This window comes from Gobius niger (genome assembly GCF_951799975.1).
Source record: "Gobius niger genome assembly, chromosome: 11".
Taxonomy (NCBI): domain Eukaryota; kingdom Metazoa; phylum Chordata; class Actinopteri; order Gobiiformes; family Gobiidae; genus Gobius; species Gobius niger.
The window spans coordinates 10696786-10721321 of record NC_136862.1 but is presented as its reverse complement, the minus strand read 5'-3'; the positions used below and the strand labels follow the sequence as shown (position 1 = coordinate 10721321).

Sequence of the window (24536 nt, the reverse complement as noted above, 5' to 3'; positions counted from 1 at the left end):
CAACAAAAGGAACAGTCTGGCAGAAGTTGACATTAAAAGTCAAATATCCAACACATAAATGAGTTCTTGTAGATGGAGAAGGTCAACTAAGTTCATGGGAGGTTCAGAAAGTCAAAGACAGGAGAAAAGAAAAAAATGGCCTCATGTCTGGTTGGCAAGAATCCTTTTTTTTTTTTTTTTCTTTTTAAATATATACTGTATATATATATATTTAACTTTTTTTTTTATTTCCCCCCCACAATGAAAGGGCTCAGGAATACCTTTATCCATTTAAAGGGCAAACACAGCGGTGAGGAAACAAACAGCGATGTCATGAAGGCTGAAAAAGTGACACTTGAGGTTAAGGAGCAAGCAGCCTCAGCCAGTTTGTTAGATAAAACCAGTCGTAGCCATCGTGTGACAGGGCTCTGTGGGCCACGTGAACGTCCAGAACAACACTTCGAAACAAACTTGGAATGATTTTGTAATCAACGGGGGGAGGGGCTTGCACAATAAAGCCTCAAACAGAAATCTTTTCTCGTAAAGGCGGCAGATACTTTATTTTGCTGGTGCCGATTTCGTCTCGTATTATTCAATAGTGACACATTCAGATAGTCCGTGTTCTTCCAGCCCAGTCCCAATTTGGAGAAGAAAGTCTTTGTCTAATGGAAATCGTAGCGGGATGTCTAAAGGATAAAGGAATCTCCCTCATTGAGTGGACATAAAGCGCGGCTGTGGGGAATGTGAAGGAGAAGCTTTGAAGCGAAAGGCGGGGGGGGGGGACAGGTGCTACTATGCCAGTGGACGACTGAGACTCCAGCCCTTTCCGTCATTCATGAGACCGGCACAATCAGGGAATAACAGAACACATCAGAGCAAAACAAAGGCAAAACATTACAAACAACAACTGTTGAAAGCCAACACGGTTCGCTTCAGTTCACACCCAACGTGACCCACTGATCAGTAAAGTGCATTTATGCAACACCAAACAAACAAGATAATGTTGACAGCGTATCGGAAGTAGAGTGAATAAAACATCTGGTTCATGACTGCGGCCGAGAGAGGCCTATACCTGACTATAGCTGAAAATCTGTTATTGACATAGATATTAACTCTACATGTAGTTTGACATTCCTGCCCTGAATTTACATTAAATACCAATAACATTCGACAGAAATAAAAAAGAAAAAAGAGAAGATGGGTACATTCATATACGTATTCGATCTGGGCTTTTGGAGCGGTGTGACAAAAACAAAAGTGGGACAGGTTATGTGAGGTTCAACCTGTTACTTAAACAAAAAGCATGTCTGATAGTATTCGTAAAAAAGAGCCAATGCACTGAGTAACATTTTCACGTTTGCTTGTTTCACATTTGTAACACTCCTCACTGCACCTAGAAATCTAAATATCTTCTCTGGTGACATGTCAAGATATGACGAGATGATGACTGATATATATTTATATATATACTATATAAATGTGTGTCTTTTTTCGGGCCAACATGACAATAAATGAGCTCCCTCCCAACTCACGACTTCAACAAAACGTCTTCAAAACATGAGGCGAGTAAACTTAAGTGCTTTATATCTGACTGCATGCAGCGTTATGTCTTTGAATGTTTTTTTTTTTTTTAATTCACGAGACGACTGCTCGCAAAAATATTTGTAATACATTTTTTTCTTTTTTTCCTCCATAATTCACTTGTTGATACCATGCAATAGAAGACGTGCAAAAAGATAACACCTAACTCCACAAACACATTTTGATTGTTAATGGCTATGTTATGAATGCTTATAACATGTAATGCTTAGTCCATGCTGGCCTATAGAGACATTTGTGAAAAAACAGCAGTACTTAAGCCACAGGTCAAACAAACACACAGGGGATGCATGGAGTGTAAAACATGGAACCATAAAAATCACAATCATTAACTCTTACTCTATGTATCTATGAGATAAACGATGCACAAGAAGGTCTTTGTCCTTTGTTTTTTAAGTGATTATCTTTTCTTAACTTAAAAGACAGTGTTTGATTGGCACTTGATCAGCACTTCTAAACAAGTTATTGATATCTAACATCTGATCGCACATCTACAATTTCAGAAGCTGCGGAGGTCTAGTTTGGCACAGGTTGTACTATGGAGTCTATTATTACTTTTTCTATCTTACCAATACTGTATAGTATCCTATACACCTCGTTTTATGCTCCAGCCTCAAGGGCACGTTTCTAATCAACAGACCAGACATCTTTTCAACTAAAATGTTTTGTATAGTTTACTTATCAAATAGCAGCATTTTCATAACTTACAAAAAGTACATGTAAACCTATTCATTCAAAATCTTAGTAATTTCAAAGGTTTCATACAACAGACAAAACACAAAACAGGACGACATGCTACTATATTGCTTCCAATATTCTTTACATTTTCTTACTGTCAAACTAAATCGTCAATGACAGAATATGGACACCACTGGATTGATGATGAGGCATCATAATGCACAAACAAATTTAGCGAAGCTAATCTTAATCAGGCTTTAGTTGGCACTCTCATCATCCACACAAAGATAACATAGTTCACATTGTATTGACAACGCTGGACTGCATTTGGACTACAAACTAGAATAGCTACAATAAAGTACATATAGATCATATGACATGACATATTGTATTCCACAGAAATGAAGTCTAGTCATTTTCAGATAAGAGGATATGCATAAAGGATGTCATTGTTTCGGCTTGAGGTCACAAACAAGTTCCACTTTACTCTCTGAAAGCATCCTGTCCGTACTATGCTTTGTTTATGTTTTGATTCAATCTTTCTTTAGGAAAATAGCTTACACTTCCCTAAAATGCCATAATGCTGTCATTCCAAATCCTTTTTTTTTTCTGGAGGGAATTTGATACTAACAAACGTTGCTGGTAGGTCAGGTGCGCGTCACAGTATCGGAGGCAGGTGTCTTATTTTGAAAAATATTCTTCTGTGCATTTTGGCCTCGTGAACTCTACGGCCCGGGCCAAACGTTATCGTAACCCTTTTGACCAATAGTGCATAACTCCTGCTCCCGGCAGCACGCCACTGACACACACCGGCCATGAGAAGACGAGACAGGAGGAAGGAGAAAGAGGGGGAGAGCACAGTGTAGGACGCAGAGCACAGACGGACACATGCAGGGGAATACCATGTTGAGAGAAAGAGGAAAGGAATGAGGGGCGAGGAGAGAGACTATTTGGCACAATGTATTGATCAGAGAGCGTTGAGAAGGAGGGCTCCCTGCAGTCAAGCAGTCCAGTTGCATTGATAAAACATCCCTTTGTTTTGTGCTTGTATCTTATTACTATTATTATTAACATCATTATTATTATTATTATTATTATTATTATTAGAAGCTAAAATCCTGGGCAGTAACAGGTTTAATGATTTTACAAGTGGCCAGATTATGAATGACTGTGAAGCCTACTGCACATGTAGTGAAAGGAAAGGTTTCAGTTTGGCTGGCTGTTGCATTTGTCATAGATAATGCTCAGACACAAAGTTCTCCAATAAACATGAATGATGACAATGACAGATTTCCCAAATGCAGGAGCAGTTTTGGGACATTTTCTTGGACACTACTCAGCACCAACCCTCACAGCTGTGCAACAAGGACGCTGATCATAGAGCTAGGGTTGATGACAAGACAACTGAAAAAATGCCTTGTTCAGAAAAACTTGAATCTGGACAGTGTAGTAAATAATGCAGTGGGAGTCAATTTGAGAGATGCTCGCTAATTGAAGTGCAGTGCATTGGTAAACAGAAACATCACAAGACGTCAGAAGAGTTCGTCCTTCCAGGTACTGGTTCGTCTTGTGTATTATGTGACATAGATGTGCACATTAAAATATAGATACTCACATCCCAGCAGGGACAGACACACTTTACATTTTTGTGTTCTTAATGTCTCACAGTGCAGTCTTTAGAGACCCAGTGTACTCCATGGATAGCAGCACAAAAGGAAGCCAAGGTAATCTTTGAGTGCTTGGAAATGCTTAGACAATTAGCCTCCCTGCATTTAACAAACAATTGCCCGTAAAAAGACGACATAGCGGCTGCGTTTTAGCCATGTTTTATTATTACCACCTGAAGTTAGTGAGCGTTTACGTGTTTTCGGGACTGCCTGAACGGACTGCAGAGTAGTTTTGTTGCTTTAGATGCAAATTGGGAAGGATGGCTCTGAGTCCAAGCCTTCTTTTCAAGTTCTCACTCATTAGTCTACGTCTCCTGACTATTTGGTACCTTTAATGTAAAGGCAAGAGTTTCTTTGTTCACAGATATTGGTTCAAACAGCTTTTCATATCAAAATATGTTTGTAGTGCGTTGTTCCCTTTGCAATCTGAACTGGTTAGACACTGCTTCAGGAGAAAGGTAGTTAAACTAGGGAGTTACAAATACAAGATCTTAAGGCAAAACTGTCAACTTGTCAATAAAATTGAGATATGATCCAATTTATTTATATATATAATTAAGTAGGTAGAGACGAGGATGCTGTTGTATAAGGTTTAGGTGGATCGCTCTTAATCAAAAATGCTGAAATCAATCGTGGTCTTCAAGTGAGAGGCTGGTCAAATCCAATGAGCTACGTGTGACTGAACCTCACTTCTCCAGGACCAGAGAAGAGTGGCCAGAAAGATTCAATGGGAAAAGGGATAAACCTAATTCTATAGCACCAATAAAGGTTCCACGACATAGTTTTCAGTTTTGTTGTTGTGATCGGAAATGTGTTCATGTTTGACAGTTGTGCGTTTGTGGGAGTGCTATCTATGTATGTTTATGCAGAGTATATTTATACATTCCTGTGTGTCTCCTCTATCCTCTCACATTGATTATTAAACCCCTGAACTACAACGAGGAGTTCAGACTGGGTTTGAATTATACATTTCTTTCACTGCAACACAATATTTGATCCCTGTAAATAAAAAATAGCAATAGGCTAACATTGTTTTTACATTCAGATCAACCTGCATTCACAGGTTTAAATAATCTATTTGTTTGAATGAGACCATGTCAGTAATAAATAATGGATGAAAATATAAAATATCATAATTTAGAAAAGTCAATCATGAAATGATTAAGAATTGAAAACATATGGTTGGTATAAAGAATTAATTGAACTCAGATTGCTCCCCACAGACTGAGGTGACCTCAGGTGCTTGTTGAAAAACCTCTCTCCTGTTGACAATGCCGGATGCACTGTGCACAGAGAGCAAGGTTTGATAAACAGCTCGACCAGCTCAACTCACCGGGAGCTGAGGTTTGTAACCAAAATGAAAAACGACAAAACCCAACAAACAAGGAAAATCAAAGAGCTATGAGGTTTGGAGCGGGTGAGACGCTGCGCCTCACCCTTAAATCTGCAGCTTGGCAGTGGACCAGTTCAGCTTACTCTGATCTCCATCGTCAAAAAGACTCGACACAAACTTTTAAAAAACAGCAGGACGTCAGTCCTAAAAACACATTCACATATCACACACACTTATCTTGGTTGTCTCCCCCACCTCCTCCTTAGTGATTCTCTCATTTGATACTGAAATATTGAACAGATAATTGGACGATTCTTTTTCTATTCAACTTGAACCTCTCATTTCCCTTCTATCTCTGTCTTCATCCTTTCTTTCTTTCCTCTTCTGTAGCTTTAGCCCACCTTCTGTGGGTTGGTAGCGCGTACGCCTTGCTCGTACGTGATCCTCTGGCTGATCAGATACTGCGCTGCTTGTGTAGCTGCGGGCGACCCTGTTATGGTAACTTTACGGTTCCGAGTACCAGGAATGAACTCCCCCTTTTTGGAGATCTGGATGCGAGCTCCTGTTAGCTCTTGGTACTCTACTAGCGTTTTCCCTCCTTTTCCTAAAATGGCACCGACCAGATTCTCGGGCACAGCGATCTCTACCACGTCCTTAGCCCCGTCGCCCAGCTTCTCTGTGGCCAGCAGGGATGAGGCCATCAGTGGTGATGAGGCGTTGAGATACCCGTTGGAAGCTCCAGTAGCAGCAGCAAGAGAGCCCAGGGAAAAGCCTCCCAAGCCTGTCGCAGGGTGGCCTGCGCTGCCGGACGCGTCGCTAGCATAGGAAGCTAGCAGGTTAGCTGCCGCAGCAGCAGCGGGGTTAGCGCTGGCTGCTACTGCTGCCAAGACGCCTGAGGCAGCTGCAGGGTTGAGGCCGAGACCCAGGGTGTTGGTGTTGTAGCCGTAGCTGGCCAGGGTGTTGAGAGCGGATGTGATGGCCAGCAGGTCGTTACCAGAGAAACTGGACATAGTGGCAGGGAAGGCGCCCATTCCGGTCAAACCGGCCTGGCCCAGGAGACTGGAGGCAGTGGCGGCTGCCGCGGCAGCATTGGGCAACACCTCGGCCGTGTTGGCGTAAGGGGAACCGGTGGGGTTGGAGTTGGCCACGGGACCAGATACGTTAGAGTAACTTATGTTGAGGCAGCTGCTGCTCTGTGGGTCTTCTTGAATCTTCTGCACTATGATTTCAACAGCTTTGCGGTTCTGCTCGGGTTCCCCACTGATGGTCACCACTCGCTCCTGAAGGTTGATGCCCTCGGGCTTTTGAGAGAGCTGCACCCAGGCTCCAGACTGCTCCATCACTGCTTTCACTGTAGCCCCACCTTTGCCAATGATGAGCCCGGCGGTGCTGTTGGGTACTATCAATTTAGCCTGTGGAAAAACAAAGAGATTAAAGTGGCACTAAATGCTAACAAGAGGGAGATTTAACTGTACAAATGGCTGACACAAGGAGACATATCTCTGAGTGAGTCAGAAAGTACAGCAGCCCCCCTTTACTCAGCAATTTGTTAATCCCAGGGGTTTAGACTGCAGCTGCCACACAGCTCTGTCTCGCTATAAAAGACTGCATGTATAAATAACCACATACCCTCACATTTTCCTGACCCCACCAGCCTGAGGGTCATGGCCTAAAGAACAAGAACGACTGGCAACTAATAAACAAGGTGTTCTGGAAGTGCACTGATCCGGTGGGCACAGTGGCCACCCACATGCCTGACCTGAGGTCAACTAGTCTTTAATCTCATTAGTGCAGTGGTCAGATGAGTGAACTCACCTGCTTGACTCGGTCTGGGTTGACTGTGGTTTGGGGCTGGAGTATACTGACTGGCTCTGGTTTTTGGGCACTCTGGGGCATCTCCCGCACTTTCTCTGCAATAAAGTTGTGGACACCATTGAGGGCTTCGACTGTCCCCTGGATCAGACAGACTCGTTCTGTTGTTCCTGTTCAAATAGAGAGAGGGAGGTTACTCCGATGTCCTCAAACTGTGTTCAAGACTAAAATATACGTTTACATTAAGACATCTTAGCAGTGAAAAGTGTTCCTTGACATTTCAAAAAGTGACCCAATTACTAGACTAAAATATTCTTTGCCTTCTCCGTTTACACAATCAACAGAGAAACAGCTGAAAGAAAGAGCTCTGCTCGGGTAGCGAGCCACGAGGGGGACAAGGATTCCTCCTCAATGATGTAACTCTTTCTGTGCTCTAGAGCTGCGCTGCTCCTGCCTCGCAGCTCTAATACACTATACACACATTTGTTTCTCCTCGAGGCTCTGTTTTACACCAACTCCGGCGGCCCAACCGGCATACCGTTGCCATGGCAAAGGGGCCGAGTCAAGGAAGCAGGTGATGCAACAGCGAGTCCTTTCTACTCGGCTGCACATTTTTGAATCGCTCTTGTTTTGTGTCAAACCTTGCTGCTTTTCTTTCTTTGAGATAGATGAACAAAACATTAAGGGACCAGAAAGATGTTAAATCAAATAAAAAATGATAAAAAGTAAGAGAATATGCAATTTTTTTTTTAGACCTATGGCTTAAACAATTTCACCAAGAGACATCACAATACTCCTTTCAAATATCTGTCCGGTTTGAACAAAAGACACCAAACCTTACACGCTGACAGACACTATGAGGCTGGTTCGCTGTGATAACCCTGCATTACATTATAATTCCACAATTAAATACACGGTATGAACTCACAATGCACTCTCAAGAAACAACCACAACACAAACTTATTATAATGGGGTCAGCCTAAGTGACAAGTCTGTATTTAAGTTGGTTGTAAAAAGTGAAAAGGCACCTGCCACAATGTCATCGACCGCAAGGTGATTTATCATCTGGAGCGCATTTTCCTGTTGGCTAATTTTACTGACAGTTGGCAAAATAAATCAAAATGTGAATCCTCGCGAAAGACAAACAAACAGGCTGTAAAAGTAATGTCTCAGACCCCACAGAGGCGCAGTTGGCAGCGTGTGGTGTCAGTGGACCCTGGCTGCCGCTCATTCCTCGAGTGACAAAGTGACAGACAGAAGCCTGCAGTTGACCTACTCTGGACTTGTATATCAGCGCACGCATCAATCTACCGGGTCGGACAGCGGATGGGCTACAGAGATCATGATCACACGGATGGGCCTTCAAAGACGTAGTAAATGTTTTATAACAATCGCTCACTCGCACAAAAGGGCTGGATATGCAAGAACAAGTGTCTCTGCAGGTCTCACCGGCATTCAGCGACAGGGCAGGGTAGGAATTTACTCAAGCGTATTTAATTTGTGGAGTAACGCATTTAGCTGCTCTTTCCACAATAAGTAAATAAATGCTTCAGGTTGAGTCATTCTTATTAAAGGTACACTGCGCAACATTTTGGACAATACTGCTGCTAGCAATACAAAACATGCTCCTAATGACCAGCTCAACACAAATGTTATTTCTGCAGTGGGTGATCAAAGAATGGATCTGAATTAGAACCTAAACTATTCAAATCTCAAATTATGCTTTTATTCGACGTCTCCATGGAGACGAGTGGGAGACGTACCCACTCCCGATAAAGTTACAGCCATGTCTTAGGAGAGCTGAGCCGCTCACAGCAAAAGCTTTTACATTTATGAGGTATTTTTCCAATGATGAAAATATCTGTCATAAAATAAATGCTTGTATTTCAATTTGATTTATTGGGTAAAATTCTACACGGTGTTGCTTTAAGTCAGTGGTTCTCAACCTGGGGGTTGCGAGACAAATTGGGGAGATAAAATATACATATTTTCATTAGCATATAATGTAATGTTTTATTGTAGCATGTGTTTGCTATTTTACCAGAGTAACTTGTTTGTAGTTTGATGAATTTTATTTCAGCTATTTGTTTTTTTTCTTTGGTTTTTAAGAATTATGTAGGCTAATGTTCCTATTTCTCAAGGTGTGACCCGTGCGGGGGGTCATGAATCCCTTTACCTGTTATAAGGGGGGTCGTGGCTCCAAAAGGTTGAGAACCACTGCTTTAAGTTAATCAGAAAACATTTGATTTCAGTTCAGTTTTTAGTATAAATATAAGAATATGCACTTTTTTCTGTTCACTACTGATACATAAATCAGACTTTCATACTCAGTGACTCTGTATTAAATAGCATTTTCACCAAATACTTCTCTGCCAAATTTCTTGGGCAAATTTTGACAGTTTTTCAGTAAAATTATAGTCTTACTTGCAGAAATATTTTAGCTACTTTGCCCACCCCTGCATACTAATTACCTACTCTGGTTTAACAGAAGGCAGTATAAATGTGTGCAAACATCCCAAACGCACCTCACAAAGAAATCATTTTGAAAGCATTTTTAATAAAAAAGATTCACGCTTCACTTGTTACTGCACAGTGTATCTTGAGCTGGAATAGTTGTGTTGCTTTCAGGTCATTTATCCAAAGTCAGGAAAGCCACTTCTACAACTACGACTTGAGCAAAAGATAAGTCCTCGTGAAGAGCACTTCAAAGTGTCTCTGAACGCTTCATTTTAATTCACCAGCCTATTCACTTCTGGAAAAGCTTGCATCAGCTTTTGCCTTTCTGTCTGTCTTTGGAGATGAAGAATTTCATAATAAGTGCTGTGGGCTTTTGAGTGGAGCGGGAGCGAGCTTGTCTTGGTGATGCAGAGGGGTAAAGAAATGTGTCAGAGCCTCAGAGTGTGCCTTCCCCGGGGACCAATAAGTCTCAGGTTAGCGCTGTGCCTTCCATCTTGATCCCAGGAAGAAAGTTTCAACACTGCCATCTAGTTACACGAGCTTCTCTGGAGGAGACTATCTGTTCCGCATCTCGCTGGAACTCTTTTCCTCTTTTCCTGCTTGTGGGGTTAGCAATGTTACAACAAAAATTACACTTGAAATCTTCATACTTTCCATCTGTAGTTTCTGATGTAACTGGAGTACAACAAAAGTTCAAAGTTTCTCAAGTTCATTTATATTTCCTTAAAGTGATAGTGCTCGAAGACACACTGCTTGACATTTTGGATTCTACTGTCGCCGCCAAAACAAAACACGCTCCTAATGGCCATCTCGACGCAGAAAACGCTATTTTTGGTGAGGAACAATTTAAATCTCATATTTCTCTGCCTTTAGTCATAGTCAACATCTCCAGGAGACGCTCCCAGTAAAGTCACAAGTCTGGGGAGATGTTTTTAAGGATTTTTCCAATGATAAAAATGTATATAGAATAAATCGTATTATATTCTATTTATTAGGGCTGGGACGATCCGCTTTTGTCACGGTCCGATACGTATCACGATACTCGGGGCCGATCCGATACGTATTGCGATCCAGTAATTATGATGAGTAATATGTTACCTTAAAATGTGTAAAAAGTCATGTATCAAAAGTTAATAAACCAAATGACATTTACTGAAGTGTTAAGATTGAAAAGTGCATTAACACACAATGTAACAAAGTGCTTTGTAGGGCTGCTCGATTATTGAAAAAAGAATAATCACGATTATTTTTGTCATAATTGAAATCACGATTATTCAAACCATTTTTTGTTGCCTTTAAAAAAATGTCTTTAGTGTATTTATATATTTATTGATAAAAAAAAAACTATGCTGAATATTTTCTGTTTTCTGAAGAGTCATAAAAGTACAAATGATTACAAGTTTGCCTCGATTAAGGAGAGGTCTCTGTTTCACACCTGCCCCCTGCTGGCCAGCCCTCACACCTGCACAAGTAAACTGAGCAGCGCAGCCTGATGACATCATCACACAGCGCTGTTATGTTTTTATGTCAGGCGAAAGCATGAGCCATGACACGGGAAATGCGAAGGGAAAATAATCCCAGCACCATGAAACAATGCAAGTCTGCCTTTTCCCCCCCGATTATGCTAATTTTGTAATCGTTTATTGTAATAATCTAAATTGTAGTCGCATTTCGAGTAATTTTCGAGTGTGTGATAAAAATTCCTCCAAACACAACTATTGAAAGTATTGTGATACTTGATAAAGTATCGATACTTGGTATTGCAGCATAAAGTATTGCGATCCAAGTCCGATCCGATATTTTACTATATTTTACATACTATTTATATACTATTTATTGGGTAAAATGTCACGCAGTGTGGCTTTGAATATTTCACCCGAATAATAGAATAAGATGCAAGTATTCATTAGATTACAGGTGTTATTATCAAATTTTTTCAGGCAGCAATAAGGTAAGTTTGCTCCTCTTCCAAATACATTATCATTATTATAACTTACTGCCTCGATAGCACTGTTGGTGTAAAGCTGATCATTAGAAGCACGTTTGGTATCGCTGACATCAAAACTGTTTAAAGTTTTATAACAGTTTAGTTGCCCTTAAAGCCACACGGCGGAACATTTGATCCAATATGTGTCATAAAGTACAGGCATTTATTTTATTACATGTGTTTTTATCACATTAAAATTCTCTTCAGGCCTGGCTTGTGAACTTCAGCGGGGACGTCTCAGCTCGTCTCCATGGAGATGTTGATTAAAGGCAGCAAGTATGAGATTTAGATAGGTTAGGTCCTCTTCCAAGTCCATTCTTTGATCACCCACAGCAGAAATTGCTATTTTTTCCTCAAGCAGGTCATTAGGAGCATGTTTTTTATTGTTGGCAACAGTAGAATCCCAAATGTTACGCAGTGTGTTTACATGGAATGATCTGCAGTGTGGCATCAATCAGCCTGAAATCAACAACTAGAAAGCCGAATTATTAATATTTATGTACAATCAGTGGATTCTGTGATCTACGCTTTACACCAGGGGTGCCTGAAGTGCGGCACGGGGGCCAAATGCGGCCCTCAGACCAATTTTTGGTGTCCCTTAGGCTTCTTGATGAATTGGCACACATCTCCAGAGATAGTACTTTTTATGGGAAGTTTCAGAATATCACACTATTAGCATTCAGGTTCTAAGCCTAAATAAAAGTGTGGGGCATGTTTTAAACCTCTCTTAAAAGTGCATATGACAAGTGTAATGCTTTTGAAAGTATGACTTATTTAGAAGGATAACATAAGCTGCATAATTATCATTTTATTTTAGTGAAGCAACAATTTTAATGACGAAATGTTGGGCTGAAAAGTTATTTTTATTAGAATTTTTAAGCCGCTGACAGGAAGTGACATAGATAAAGGTAAAGTTTCATAACAGTTTGACTCATTTCCCATTGACTTAACATGGTCGACACGGCAACAGTTTAAAATGGTTCACCTTCATCTATATGCAGACAGTATCGCGTCATTGAAGGGGGCGTGGCCTCGTCAAGGGGGCAAACAGAATCTTTCAGGGAAACACAATTTTTCACTCTTTTTAGCCACTGTCTGGTGAAATATTGACTTTTTTATCACATACAAATAAAGTCAAGTCTAAATCGAGCCATATAGATATTTATTAACAGCCGGTTGTTCAGTAGAAGCGAAAAAATGGCTAGCTAACGTTAGCATTAGCACATTGCTAACATGTAGCATCATGTTAGCATTCTATGTTATTTATGTATTATGGGTAGTATGGGCTGTTGACCCACTTTGCTCCTCTCCATGTCTTTCTTTATTCACAATTCTGTGTTTGTTAAAGTAGTTTTTGAATAATTAGAGAAAGTTTACATTTTTCTCCAAATTGTTTTTTCCCTCTGAAATGTTTTCAAAGATGACCAAATATAGGAGATTCCAGAAATGCCGTCTCTACCTATGTCACTTCCTCATTGTGTCCAATAAGGAAGTGAAACTATAAACATCACAAAAATGGCCAAACAAAGAAAGCTGGGTACAATCTTTAGCAAAATCGTAAATATAATTGTGTTAACTATGTTTTAGCAAATATTGTGTCTAATGTGTCATATGCACTTCAAATGCACCTGGGCGAATATTTCACTGCTCTGACCATGGATCTTTGGCCCTCTACCTCGTATACTCGTCTACATGTGGCCCTCGATGAAAAACGTTTGGACACTTCTGCTTTACAGCTTCATTATTGGCCATTAGCCCATGAATGTTGTGATTTACATTTCATTTCTATTTAGTCGTAAAATAAAGAGTCATTTTTCCGGATCATTATGTGCTGAAACCCTGTGAGTTTGTATAGCCGTCATGTTTATCCAGTGTCAAAGGTGCTGATTTTGACTTCACACACAACTACACACATTTACAGCAAACGTGCAGGGCGCCTCACGGGGACATGCTGTTTGGAGCACACGGGAACTGTAGTAACAGCTGGCTACAGGAACAGGAAATCATCCCTCTTTATTCTCTGGTCAATCAGTCATGGCTCGTGCATGTTTATGTAAGAAAGTGCATGATATGACAGGTTCTCATGTTTTGGTGAGAGGCTGTTGGTGGATATTAATCACAGCTTTACACCAGAGAGGGGGCAGTTTTATGGAAAAAAGTGGAAAAAGTACAACTTCTTATTTGACCTTCTAAGAAGAACTAGGCTCAAGGTCAAATCAGGGATAAACCGGGTCTAATTAATGCCTAATTCATATTAATAAAGTCTAATGCTGACAGGAGAAGAGTTCCATATGGAGAGTATGCAGATGATGTCATAGCATAGCAACAGAAGCCAAATGAGTGTTAATCCTGCATTCTTGTTATTTATATTGACGCTCAATTTATAAAGTTTAGTGCATATCCGTCACAATTCGAACATCGATATATTGAGCCTTGAAAATATTGCGATACACAATATTATTGAAGACCTTTTAATGCTACAGAAACTAACTCTAAAGCCTGAAAATAACAATAAAGCTTTGCTTGAAAAGTACTCTTGAAATATCGGTATCGCTTTAGATTAACGTGTGCTCATTAAGTATTAATAAGCATTAATAATCATTTTAGGGTTAGGGAACGGGTTAAAGGGACTATACAGGATTTAAAAATGTTAAAACTAAGTATTTTCCTCCCCCTACATGTTCCAGCCATGTCCTAATGTCTAGAATGACCACAACCACAACTGCCTCTAAAATCCTGCACTGTCACTCAAAAAGGTGTCATGCACGAGCTTAATATAGAAGCTGCAGTTACATGTATGACCTGAGGTGGCAGTGGTGAGTATAAAATGGCCAACTTGCATCTAGTCTCTTTAAGGTTAGGGTTAGGTTAAGGGTTGGCTATGAATAAACGTATTATTAATGGCCTATTAGTATGTTAACAGATAAAAGTATAATAAGCAGTGTGTTAAAACATTACAAGCATATTATTAACGCTTATTAATACCTTTTTAATGTTTAACGAGCACACCTTAGTATAAAGGGTTACAGAAATATCTCATTATAAACATGAAATACAATGTAATACGGCCTACTTTGGGAAAGAGAAATAAAGTATTACATTATTTAATTTGTCATTTATTGGAAGTCGATATCGCTGCACATTTTCATTAAGGAAGTAAAAAGATAAAGAAAGAAGAAAGAAGAAAGAAAAGTAGTGCAGTTATACAGTTTAACAACAACCGGGAACCTACTTTCGACCGATCTACCCCAGCCGCGACCTAAATAAAAGGGTTAATTTTGGCTTACACTAAAAATAATACAAGCCATATATCAGTATCAGCCAAATATGATTTATATGCGTTTATTCTGGCACTAAACATTAGCATATTTAATGACAAAAGACCGTAATCCTTCACAGATGATTTGAACATTGTTACAGGCAAAATCCCACTATCAACTGAAAATGTTGGGTCCTGAACCATCAATTGAGAACCAGAGGTAAAAAGGTTCTGCACTTACACTTTAATATATTCTAAACAAACCCTCATTGATCCAGAGTGAGTGGCAAAACATAATAATTACAAATTTCAGACAGATTTGCTACTCACTGTGTAGTGTTATGGCATCGTGTGCATGCCTTCTCTAAATAAAATGTAATTATCATATGAAAGGTGAGTTTTCATAATATTCAATGTACTTACTGTAATGTAAAATACTTACATTTAAAACAAATGGATGGATTCAAAAAGTAAGTAAGTATGTAGTGCTTAGTACTGTTCATTGTCGTTTCTTTTCATTGTGTGCACTGTTAAAAGTAATACTGCTCCACAGATTAATAAAGTTCTTATCTTTTGATAAATATTTTGAGCATTTGTAAATATTAAGTTAACTTTACAATCACTTAACATCAGTTTTATGGTTCAATAAAACTGATGATGAAGTGATTGTAAAGTTAACTTGTAAAATGAGGCAGATATGAAATGAAATGAATAAAATTAAATAGAAAAACATGACTTTATGGATTACACAATCCTTACTTGCACTCTCCTCATCAGCAAAGCGCGGTGGCCTCAGTCACACGCTGTTCCCCATATAACCCCCCATAAATAGGTGCCATTATATTAGCGGATTTCACAGCAATTCCTCACACTATAAACCGAGCCGGTGTGTGTTATTGTAGGAATTCTCATCATTCATTAGATTCATTATATCACCTCGTTGCCATGTGCCATTTCGGTTTGATTGTAGCATGCAATTTATAGCCAGTAAATCAGCCACAGCCTTTTGGAATAGCTCGACATTACGTCACCGACTGGACCGGGCGAGCACCGAGTTACCACCCTGGCAGTTTCCAAGACTCTAAACACAACACAATTGATCAAAAACTGTTCCTGGCTCTTGGACAAAGACAAACAACTATTAAAAATCTCACCGCGGTTTGCACGAAGATGCTAAAAATGCTTCCAACACATTCTCAAATTGTGAGAGTTAAAAAGGGAAGACTTTGTGGTACTGTTCTGTTTGCTGTCATGCAGAAGGCTGTGATCATGTGACGTAATTATTGAGGAGCGTGTAGTTTATTATTGAGATGACCGGGCCAGGATTTAGCTGTCAAAATGGAGATGTTTTGTTATTATCTCTGTATCTCCTGCCAGGTCCACGGAATTGGGCGGCTTTTTATACGTTGCCGCGGGTGATAAAAACTGCCCGTGGGTTTTGGACATGCCGTTTAAACATAAAATAATAGGCAACATTTGGCATATTCCAGAGTGTTGCTGATTTCTGGAGATATTTTTTTTGTAATTCATGCAGTTCTTGTGTTTGAAGAGTTACGTGGCGCTAGGCTAGTTCAAAGCTAGCGCATTTCTATGGTATCAGCTAGCCTGCATTAAAAACAGTCTGACCCACTCCTCAGTGCACCTGAGGCAAATCCCTTGTAACGCCAGACTAACCATATAAATGTCTGTGTCGATAGAATAATTTTAACCACTTTGCATTTAAAATAACTTATATTTGAGCAGCATCAGCTTCGTGGTTGTATAAGCTACGCAGCGGCGGAGTGATCTGCTAGAAAATAGTCCCTCAAAATGTGATCATTCATGTGATGCAATGTCTGTTATATTCTAGAATTATTCTATCTACACAGACATTTATAACTTTAATCTTGTGTTATAAGTGATTTGCCTCAGGTGCACAGTGGAGCGGGTCTGACTGTTTTTAATGCAGGCTAGTTGATACCATAGAAATGCGCTAGCCTCGCACTAGCCTGGCAAAACGAAACTCTTCAAATATAAGAACTGCATGAATTACAAAAAAATATATCTCCAGAAATCAGCAACACTCTGGGAAAAGAGGCCCTATGTCAAAAATCCTGAAATATCCCTTTAATAAAAATCACAATTAGAATATCTCAGATTCAAGGCAATGAGGTGCTTTTTCAATAAGAGAGGGAGGAATCATCGGAGGACCACAGTATTTTAGTTTTTTCTTTTATATGTGGCATTTGTTTTTACGTAATATCTTTTTATATGTTGAGCGTGCACTCTGAGCTCCTTGCACATTATTTTCCAATGTGGTTTTGTCCTGCACATGGCTAATAAACCGAGCTGAACATTGGCTCTGTAAACAGGAACAAATACAGTGAAGATTTCAGCCACGCTGCATGCCCACAAGTTTATGGAGTTTATTTATTTTTTTTTATATATTTTTGGCTGGGTTTGGCTGCTGAGACCTGGCAACCCTGACTTACTGGGCCCATTCGCATAAACAAAAACGTCACCGTCTATCCCTGTTTGCAGAAAATTAACTAAGCTTATTTTATTTCTCATTTTGACACAAACAAAAATCTTTATAGCAACAATATGGTGTTTTCAGTGAGGACACAATTCAGAATTCCTTGTTTGATTATGCAGTATTACTGATCTTTTTCACCATTTAAAAGTTTATATTATATTATTCAGATTCACTAGAGCTCGGAAAAAGGAGCTTGAGACTGAGGGGTCATTTATCGAGACAGGTGCTAAATAGCGGATGCAAGCTGGAAAATAGATTATAGCTTTTTATGGGTGTGCTGCCCCTAATTTGAAATTGCATGTGTTATAATATTAGGGCACCAAATCTGATTAAATGCTGTGTGATTAAACGTGTAATGACTCAGCTTCTGGTAAATGTCCCCCTGCGAGTGAAGTTTCTCACCATTTATTGCCATGTGTAAATAAAAGAGACTAAAAATCCCTGTTTAAAATCCGCCTCTTGTACAAAAAATGGTAATCATTCCAGAAATAAAGGAATGTAAAGTGGGTGGCTTTTTATCATTACAGTGCTACACGAGCATCTATTACTGTTTGTCCCACACTATGGCAACGGTCATCACATTTCATCACCAGGCCAGCGTTGTCACAATACTGAAATTTCAAACTCGATTCTCGATAAGACGTCGCAAAATTGAATATCAGGGTGCACTGACAGGGTGAGGGTGGTTTGAAGTCATTTCCTGTTTCCTTTTGCATATACAGTGCAGCCCATAAGCATAAATGTACTAGGTTGTACTTAGCAGTTAGTTTCACCCTTTACTTCTGCAAAAGATCATTCTAAACCCTGATTTAGAAAAGTATCGATACTTTTGCAAAGTAGCGTCTGGTCCAGGTATGATTACTATCTGGGGATTGATATTCTGACAGCTCTACTTTGCACCACTTTATTTAGATGTCTGTTAAGCGTTAAGATAAAACGGATTTCACTATGCGGCCTAAAACGGAGTGAACATTTGTGTCATGCCTGTGCGAGAGAACTGTGCAAATACAATCTCACTAAAAGCTGCCAAAAAAACAAACTGCCTGAAGGGAAGAGCGCTCACTCACTTGATACTGTTGACTAATTGCAGTGACGATACGGAGCCTGGGCATAAAGCTGTGCAATCATTTCTTCAAGTTTACTTTGGCTGTATGCTACAATCTCAGTGCCACGGGGATAATATGACACACTCAAAATAGTCTGCAAATATTTACGATGATGGTTAATGCATTCCACCTAACAAAATGACAATGCAATAACTTTATCAACAAATCCTGTGTACATTCGTAGTATTGTGTACAGCAGCTGCCCGTGACTCGAGGCTTGTGTTCTGCTCGGTGCAACGTAGTACCAGCTCAGAGCACGTACTGCTTTCATTCATGAAACTATATATTTCACAGCAACTGTATGAAGTGCTAGCAACACGTTGGCACTTCGGCGGTATAAAAACAGCACCGTGGAGGACTATGAGAAGACCTGGGATTATCTGGTGAGCGCTACACTGGATATAGAAGGTGGTGATTGACAGGTGCATTACATCTCAAATGCTACTAATCTCAAACTAAAAAAATGAGCCTTGGTCAAAGGACAAGTGTGTGTTGTATGATAGAGTAATATGCTGTACAATTACTTAAGTTTAAAAAGAAAAAAAACCCAAACAAGGGCTAATTCTATATTGTATTCATCATATCTAATTGTGAGTTTAAAGTTTGAAATTACATTTAGTTGTGTGATTAGGTTAAGGAAAAATTACACTTTATTAATCCCTGTAGGGAAATTCGTTCCTTGTAGGAGCAGTGTGCTGCCAGCGTGGGCTGGGACCACTCTCCAGATGTGGACCCAGGCTTATGGTCAGAAACACCTGGCTAGAGGATTAACCTACTGTACATGAAACCGGAGTACCCGGAGGGAAACCTACGCAGACACGAGGTGAACATGCAAACTCCACACAGAAATGCCCCGTCCAGGTGGGGGTCGACCCCTGCGCTACCGTGCCGCCTTCTATGTATGATTTATGTTTTGAAATTAAAAGTCAATTCACTGCACGTTTTTTACATGAGCAGGGCATTCAAGGTGCACTACGTAACTTTTGCAAGAGATAAAATTTAATATGCACTGGTAAACTAATATAAGAATACATCCAAACCAAATACTTATGCAGAATATAATCCTCACATAAGTATGAGTATAAATACATTTGTAACTGACCATTATCCAGGCTGATTCAGCTTAAGAATCAAAGTAAGGCAAAGTCGAAAGAAATGCAATGAATTAATAATTAGCTGTTAGTATAATGTAATATATTTCGTAATATTAGACCGAGGCACCACCGCTGTGAAACTGTACAATTCTACCCTAGAGTAATCCATGTGCAAAACCTGCCATTATTGTCATTTTCGCCTCTCACTGCAATTGTAAATGTGTATGTGGTCCGTTTCTTTGAACTGCTAGTTTTTTCTAATATATACTATAATGAGATTTGTTTCTTTGGTTCCTTCTTAAAGTTATTATTCCTTATATCACACATCTTTATTACTTGAACACAAGATAATAATCTCATTATACATGTTTCACTTTTGAAATCCTCTAATGCATTTATTGATTACGTCAGAGTACAGTCGATGTTTAGAATATGCTCAGAGGAGGCTTCTATCAAAGCTTTAATCTTGCAGTTCAATAGCCAGTCAGACTCTGGCACAAGAACAAACATAGTGGTAGTTTGGGCCAAATTTGGAAACGAGGATTAATTCACTCTCTGTATACAACAACTACAACAAAAAAAAGTAGTAAACAGAAACTAACAGTGAGGGGTTTTTGTACGACATGCCACAGTGCCCTGGAGATTAATCCACCACTATTTAAATCCACTGTCCAGCGAATTTAGAGGCAACTAAAGATTTCTCTGGGATAAGCTGGAGCATTGTCGCAATGTCCTCCAGCTCAGAAACAGTTCCCAAAAAGCTAAACAGAGCCAAAACCGCACCCATGACGTCATTGGGAGAAAAATGTTGCAGTCATAGGTTGCTGTGTTCAGTGGGGTTCGAAAGAGTTTAAAAGAGACCGTTTTGTTTTGAAGGAAATCCCTGATGGAGTAATGCTGTTTTCCGATGCCATGTTACATAATGTCACTCTGGACCTCATTTTTTAACAATAGGATAATTAAAAACACAAGGCTGGTTACTATGACATCATAACATGTAACCCAATACACGCGTTGAGTCACGGCCCGACTGCGCCAAACGCATGGAAGTTTTGCCTCCAAGTTTTTGCAGCTCTCCCAGACCGTGAACTCTCGCAGAGCTCTTGCGGTGGGAGTTTGTAATAAGTGCATGGAGTAGGTGTACGGTCAACTCGCAGAGTGAGACTCGAGTCATTTAGTCACGCAACATTTCGAGAAACGCATAAAAAAACACTGCTGCGAAACGAAAACAGCCTTTTTTCAGGGGAGAGAGAGCTATGATGTCATCTTATCTTGGCCGGTCCGCTCCCACTCGCTCCCAAAATCTGACAGAAGCAGAGCAGGGCTGGGGAGGAGGAGGACAGAGGAAACTTGGCGAGGGCCGGAGCAGCTTGAGTACAGCTGGGGAGAGAGGGGTCACGTCCACAGAGGGACGGATTGAAACGGGGCTATTTCTGGGAACTGTCCCCCTGTCCCTTCAGATCACACACAATCATGGATCATCCCGCACGCCGCCCGCCGTCCTGCGCTCATCCGCCTGAGCGAAACGCGGCGGGACACAGGGCGCGCACGTCCCGTCAGCGTTTCTGAATTCATGGTTTCACGTGAGGGAGTTGAATAATGGGAGACGCGAAGTGGGTGGTAGAGACTCGGGACCGGGCCGTGACTATGTGGAAAGCGAAGAGGAATGTGTGTTGATTTCTCTGGTGTGTGTGTGTGTGTGTGTGTGTGTGTGTGTGTGTCGGAGAAAGTACCGATGAATGGCTGAGCGATACTATACACACCTTCAGTTGATATACACTGAGAAACATGTACCACATCCTGTCCTACATAACCCCAAAGGAATGCAACATGTTACTGTAAATACAACACAGAAAAACTTGGGCAGAAAAAGTAGGGATTTGCATTACAATGAACCAGTTTTGTGTCATTGTCATTTGCATCAATAATACTACACTTCTATATCACTTTGCATTACATGCTTTTGTGATCGTAATCAGTGAATAGCAATAAATAATTAAGCTAAAACTAAGACTATACTGCCTGGGGATTTCTTGTTAAAGCATATTTACACGAGGTCTTTCAGAAAATTACTACATTTTTCTTCCACAGCTTTGACTTAAGACATAATATACTCCTGGGTAATAAATAGAGATGTAGGGTTTTATAGTTGCTTGTAATGTGTTTATTGTATTGAGAGCTTGGTTATGGATGGCACACACTGTTTGCTGCTGAACACCTGAATGTCCCCGATCTACTGCACCTAAAAATAACAACCATATTAATGCACCACGTCAAACTTAAAGAAGATAAATTCGCTTTCTCAAAGAAAATTGCCTTTCTTTCTGTATTGCATTTACAAAGTTAAGTGAGTCGTTTTTTCCCACCGTAAAAAAGTTTTATGGAAAGGGATTTTTATTCTAACAATTTGCAGTGCAAAAATCAATAAATGACTTTTCAGCAAATTGTAAGTTTGGGTAGAAATCGAACACAGAAAGGCAATCAGATCTGCCAACGGTGCGTCTGTGAAGAGTGAGGGAATATCGAGATTGGAACCACTTTAATGAGCTTTGCACAGCGGCTCAAAAATGCATTGCAGAAGCGACACGGAAACTGCTCTTAATAAAACACTCAACCAACAACTAACTGTTTTTGTTTATGACAGCTAGAGCTCATCTCAAACTCTCCCGGCTTCCACTTTTGAGGGCAATTTAATTTATACACCTGACAAGTTTTCCGGACTCCTCGAAAGCCGTCACTGTTTGCTATTGTGCGGCAAGAGTACGGCAGTGGTCGTCTTACTGGTGTGGGCCAAAACCAGCCGTCCAATCAGATGTTAGCCAGCAGCACTCTCTCCCTGAACTCCTCTCCTCACTCATCACCGTAATGAGGAGGGGGAAGGGCGGAGCAGGTGCTGGCCTACACACATCAACAATCCAAATGAAGAAATAAGGATCACTTCTTTAGTCCCATGTGTGTGTGTGTGTGTGTGTGTGCATGTGTGTGTGTGCATGTGTGCGAGCCTCGTATAAATCACTGCTTAAACTGCCTTTGCCAGGACTTTTGTGTGGAAACCTATAAAATCGAGTGGGGCCTAAAGCACACGTCATCAGGGATAATAGAAACTCAATGGAAGTAAAAAGTTCAGAAGAAAATATTCCCTCTCATATCGCTCCCCCCCCCCCATCATTCCTTGGCATGTTTCACTCACTCCAATATATCACACGTTACTCCCAGATGAACATGCTGAGCTTTTTCATTTTCCTTGTAAAGGCTCAGCAATGTTCTCGACGGAAAACGGAAACTTTGTCAAGCTGATGCAACAGAGGTCAAGTCACAAATTCAAAACAGTGAGATAGCCGGCCCTGAAATCCTTTGCTATTCTGTACAAAGAATTAGCCCGGTCTCCGAGGGATGCAGTTGGAAAAAACCTATTGGACACAGATTAAACAACCTCTGGAACTAATTGTACAGTTGTACAGACTTACAACCAGGGCTGCACGGCATGAGGAAAACAGGCCAGTGTTTAAGCATATTTACTTGCACTTTATGCTGCAAAGGTTCAACTGTCAAATACATTACTGGTCATTAGACTTATGCACTGGTCCTTTCATGGCCTAATACTGCATTATAAAGCAATAAGTAATGAAATGTGTGCCTCAGTATATGCAATTTCCTAACAGCATAAATGTATCTGAATAAATATAAATGTATATCAATATTTTACGTAGGCAAAGAGAAGCAACTAACTGCATCAAGCAAGTTCAATTTGGGTAAATGATCATGATTAATGATGTTGGAACTGATAAAACTAAATCTCTCTGTGATGAAATCAAAACTAGCAGTCGTTTCTGAGCTAGTGCTGCTGCAAACATCGAGGTGCTGGGAAATATCTGCAGTGATGTGTGATTAGAAAAGGTCCTGTTATGTGTGCGTTTGCTTTGTAGAAAATAAATATGTAAATAGCATTTTAACTGTATGTGTGCAGTAGTCGTACACGTGGTCCATGCATTGATTTAATTGTGTTATTCATGGCATGAACAGCTTAAATCAGGAAAGTTCAAACCAAGGGCAAATAGGGTTGGAGCAAATTAAAGTTGTCTTCATAAAAAGAAACCCTGGTTCAACTTAAGATGGGTTCGAAACAAAAATGGCTGTTTTTTAACTTTTACCAATTTATTTTTTCAGCTTTTTATATATAAATATGTTTAGTGATGGTATGAATACAATTATCTTTATGCAATTGATTTCAGATCATATTGTAAAGGGGAAAAAAATGCACTGAATCGAAAAACTGTAATTCTGAATCTGTTTGGCAGCGGTGACAGCAGGCCAGACGAGCAGAGTGATATGATAAGGATAATGTTATTATATGATCGCATACACACTCAGCTTTTCAATACCCACAGGTTAAAGTATTGCAGTAAGCGCTGACGCTGAATATAAAGTCAAAGAAGACGTGGTGGTGAATATTGGCTACATCAGTTATCACAGACAACATCTGGAGGTAATAAGGGACAAGAAGCTGAGCACCTGTTTTTTGCAGCAGGTCGAAGCCTCCTCTGAGGCATGAAGGACAAACAGCCAGACACCGCTGCTGTGCTCTGGCCATTTGTGTTGTCGGGAATAAGGCGCGCGGGCTTTGACCTCCATGTGATAGGGGTCACTGAACTGCGCTGGCATCCTTTCTGCTGCTGTTACGTAGCGCGCTCAGTTTGTGCATTTCAATGTGTTCTCACCAGTAATAAAATGGCAGCCGCACAATTAAAAGAGCTCTGAAGAACATATGCAGCACTGATCGCGGTGCAGGAGAATGCAAGCGAGGACACAACAAGCAATGAAGCCACAACGATTATCTGAAGAATTGAATGCTGCGGCGACCAGCAGAGTCTGAAGTACACTCTCGCCTGTCGCTCAAGGACATACGGATAATGAAGTTTGGAGTGTTTATTATTATTGTGTGTGTTGAAAGTGAATAATTATTGAGGCGAATCAATTGAGAGCAAAAGTGAATGCGGTCTCGGCTCATGGCATTAGTCTCTCTTCATGATGAGGCAGACAACGCCCCTC

At 40.3% G+C, this 24536-nt stretch overlaps 1 protein-coding gene across 2 annotated transcripts in view; it reads right to left on the bottom strand.

The window, feature by feature from the left end:
• Positions 1 to 1103: 1103 nt before the first annotated feature.
• Positions 1104 to 24536, bottom strand: part of nova1 (NOVA alternative splicing regulator 1) — a 30767-nt gene continuing 7334 nt past the window's right edge. For both annotated transcript variants that reach the window (XM_079565648.1, XM_079565649.1), the window contains exons 3-4: positions 7072 to 7238; positions 1104 to 6668 (exon numbers count right to left, since the gene is read on the bottom strand). In XM_079565648.1, the coding sequence (XP_079421774.1) occupies positions 5649 to 6668; positions 7072 to 7238 (1187 nt within the window). In that variant the 3' untranslated portion in view covers positions 1104 to 5648. The remainder of the gene's footprint in view (positions 6669 to 7071; positions 7239 to 24536) is intronic.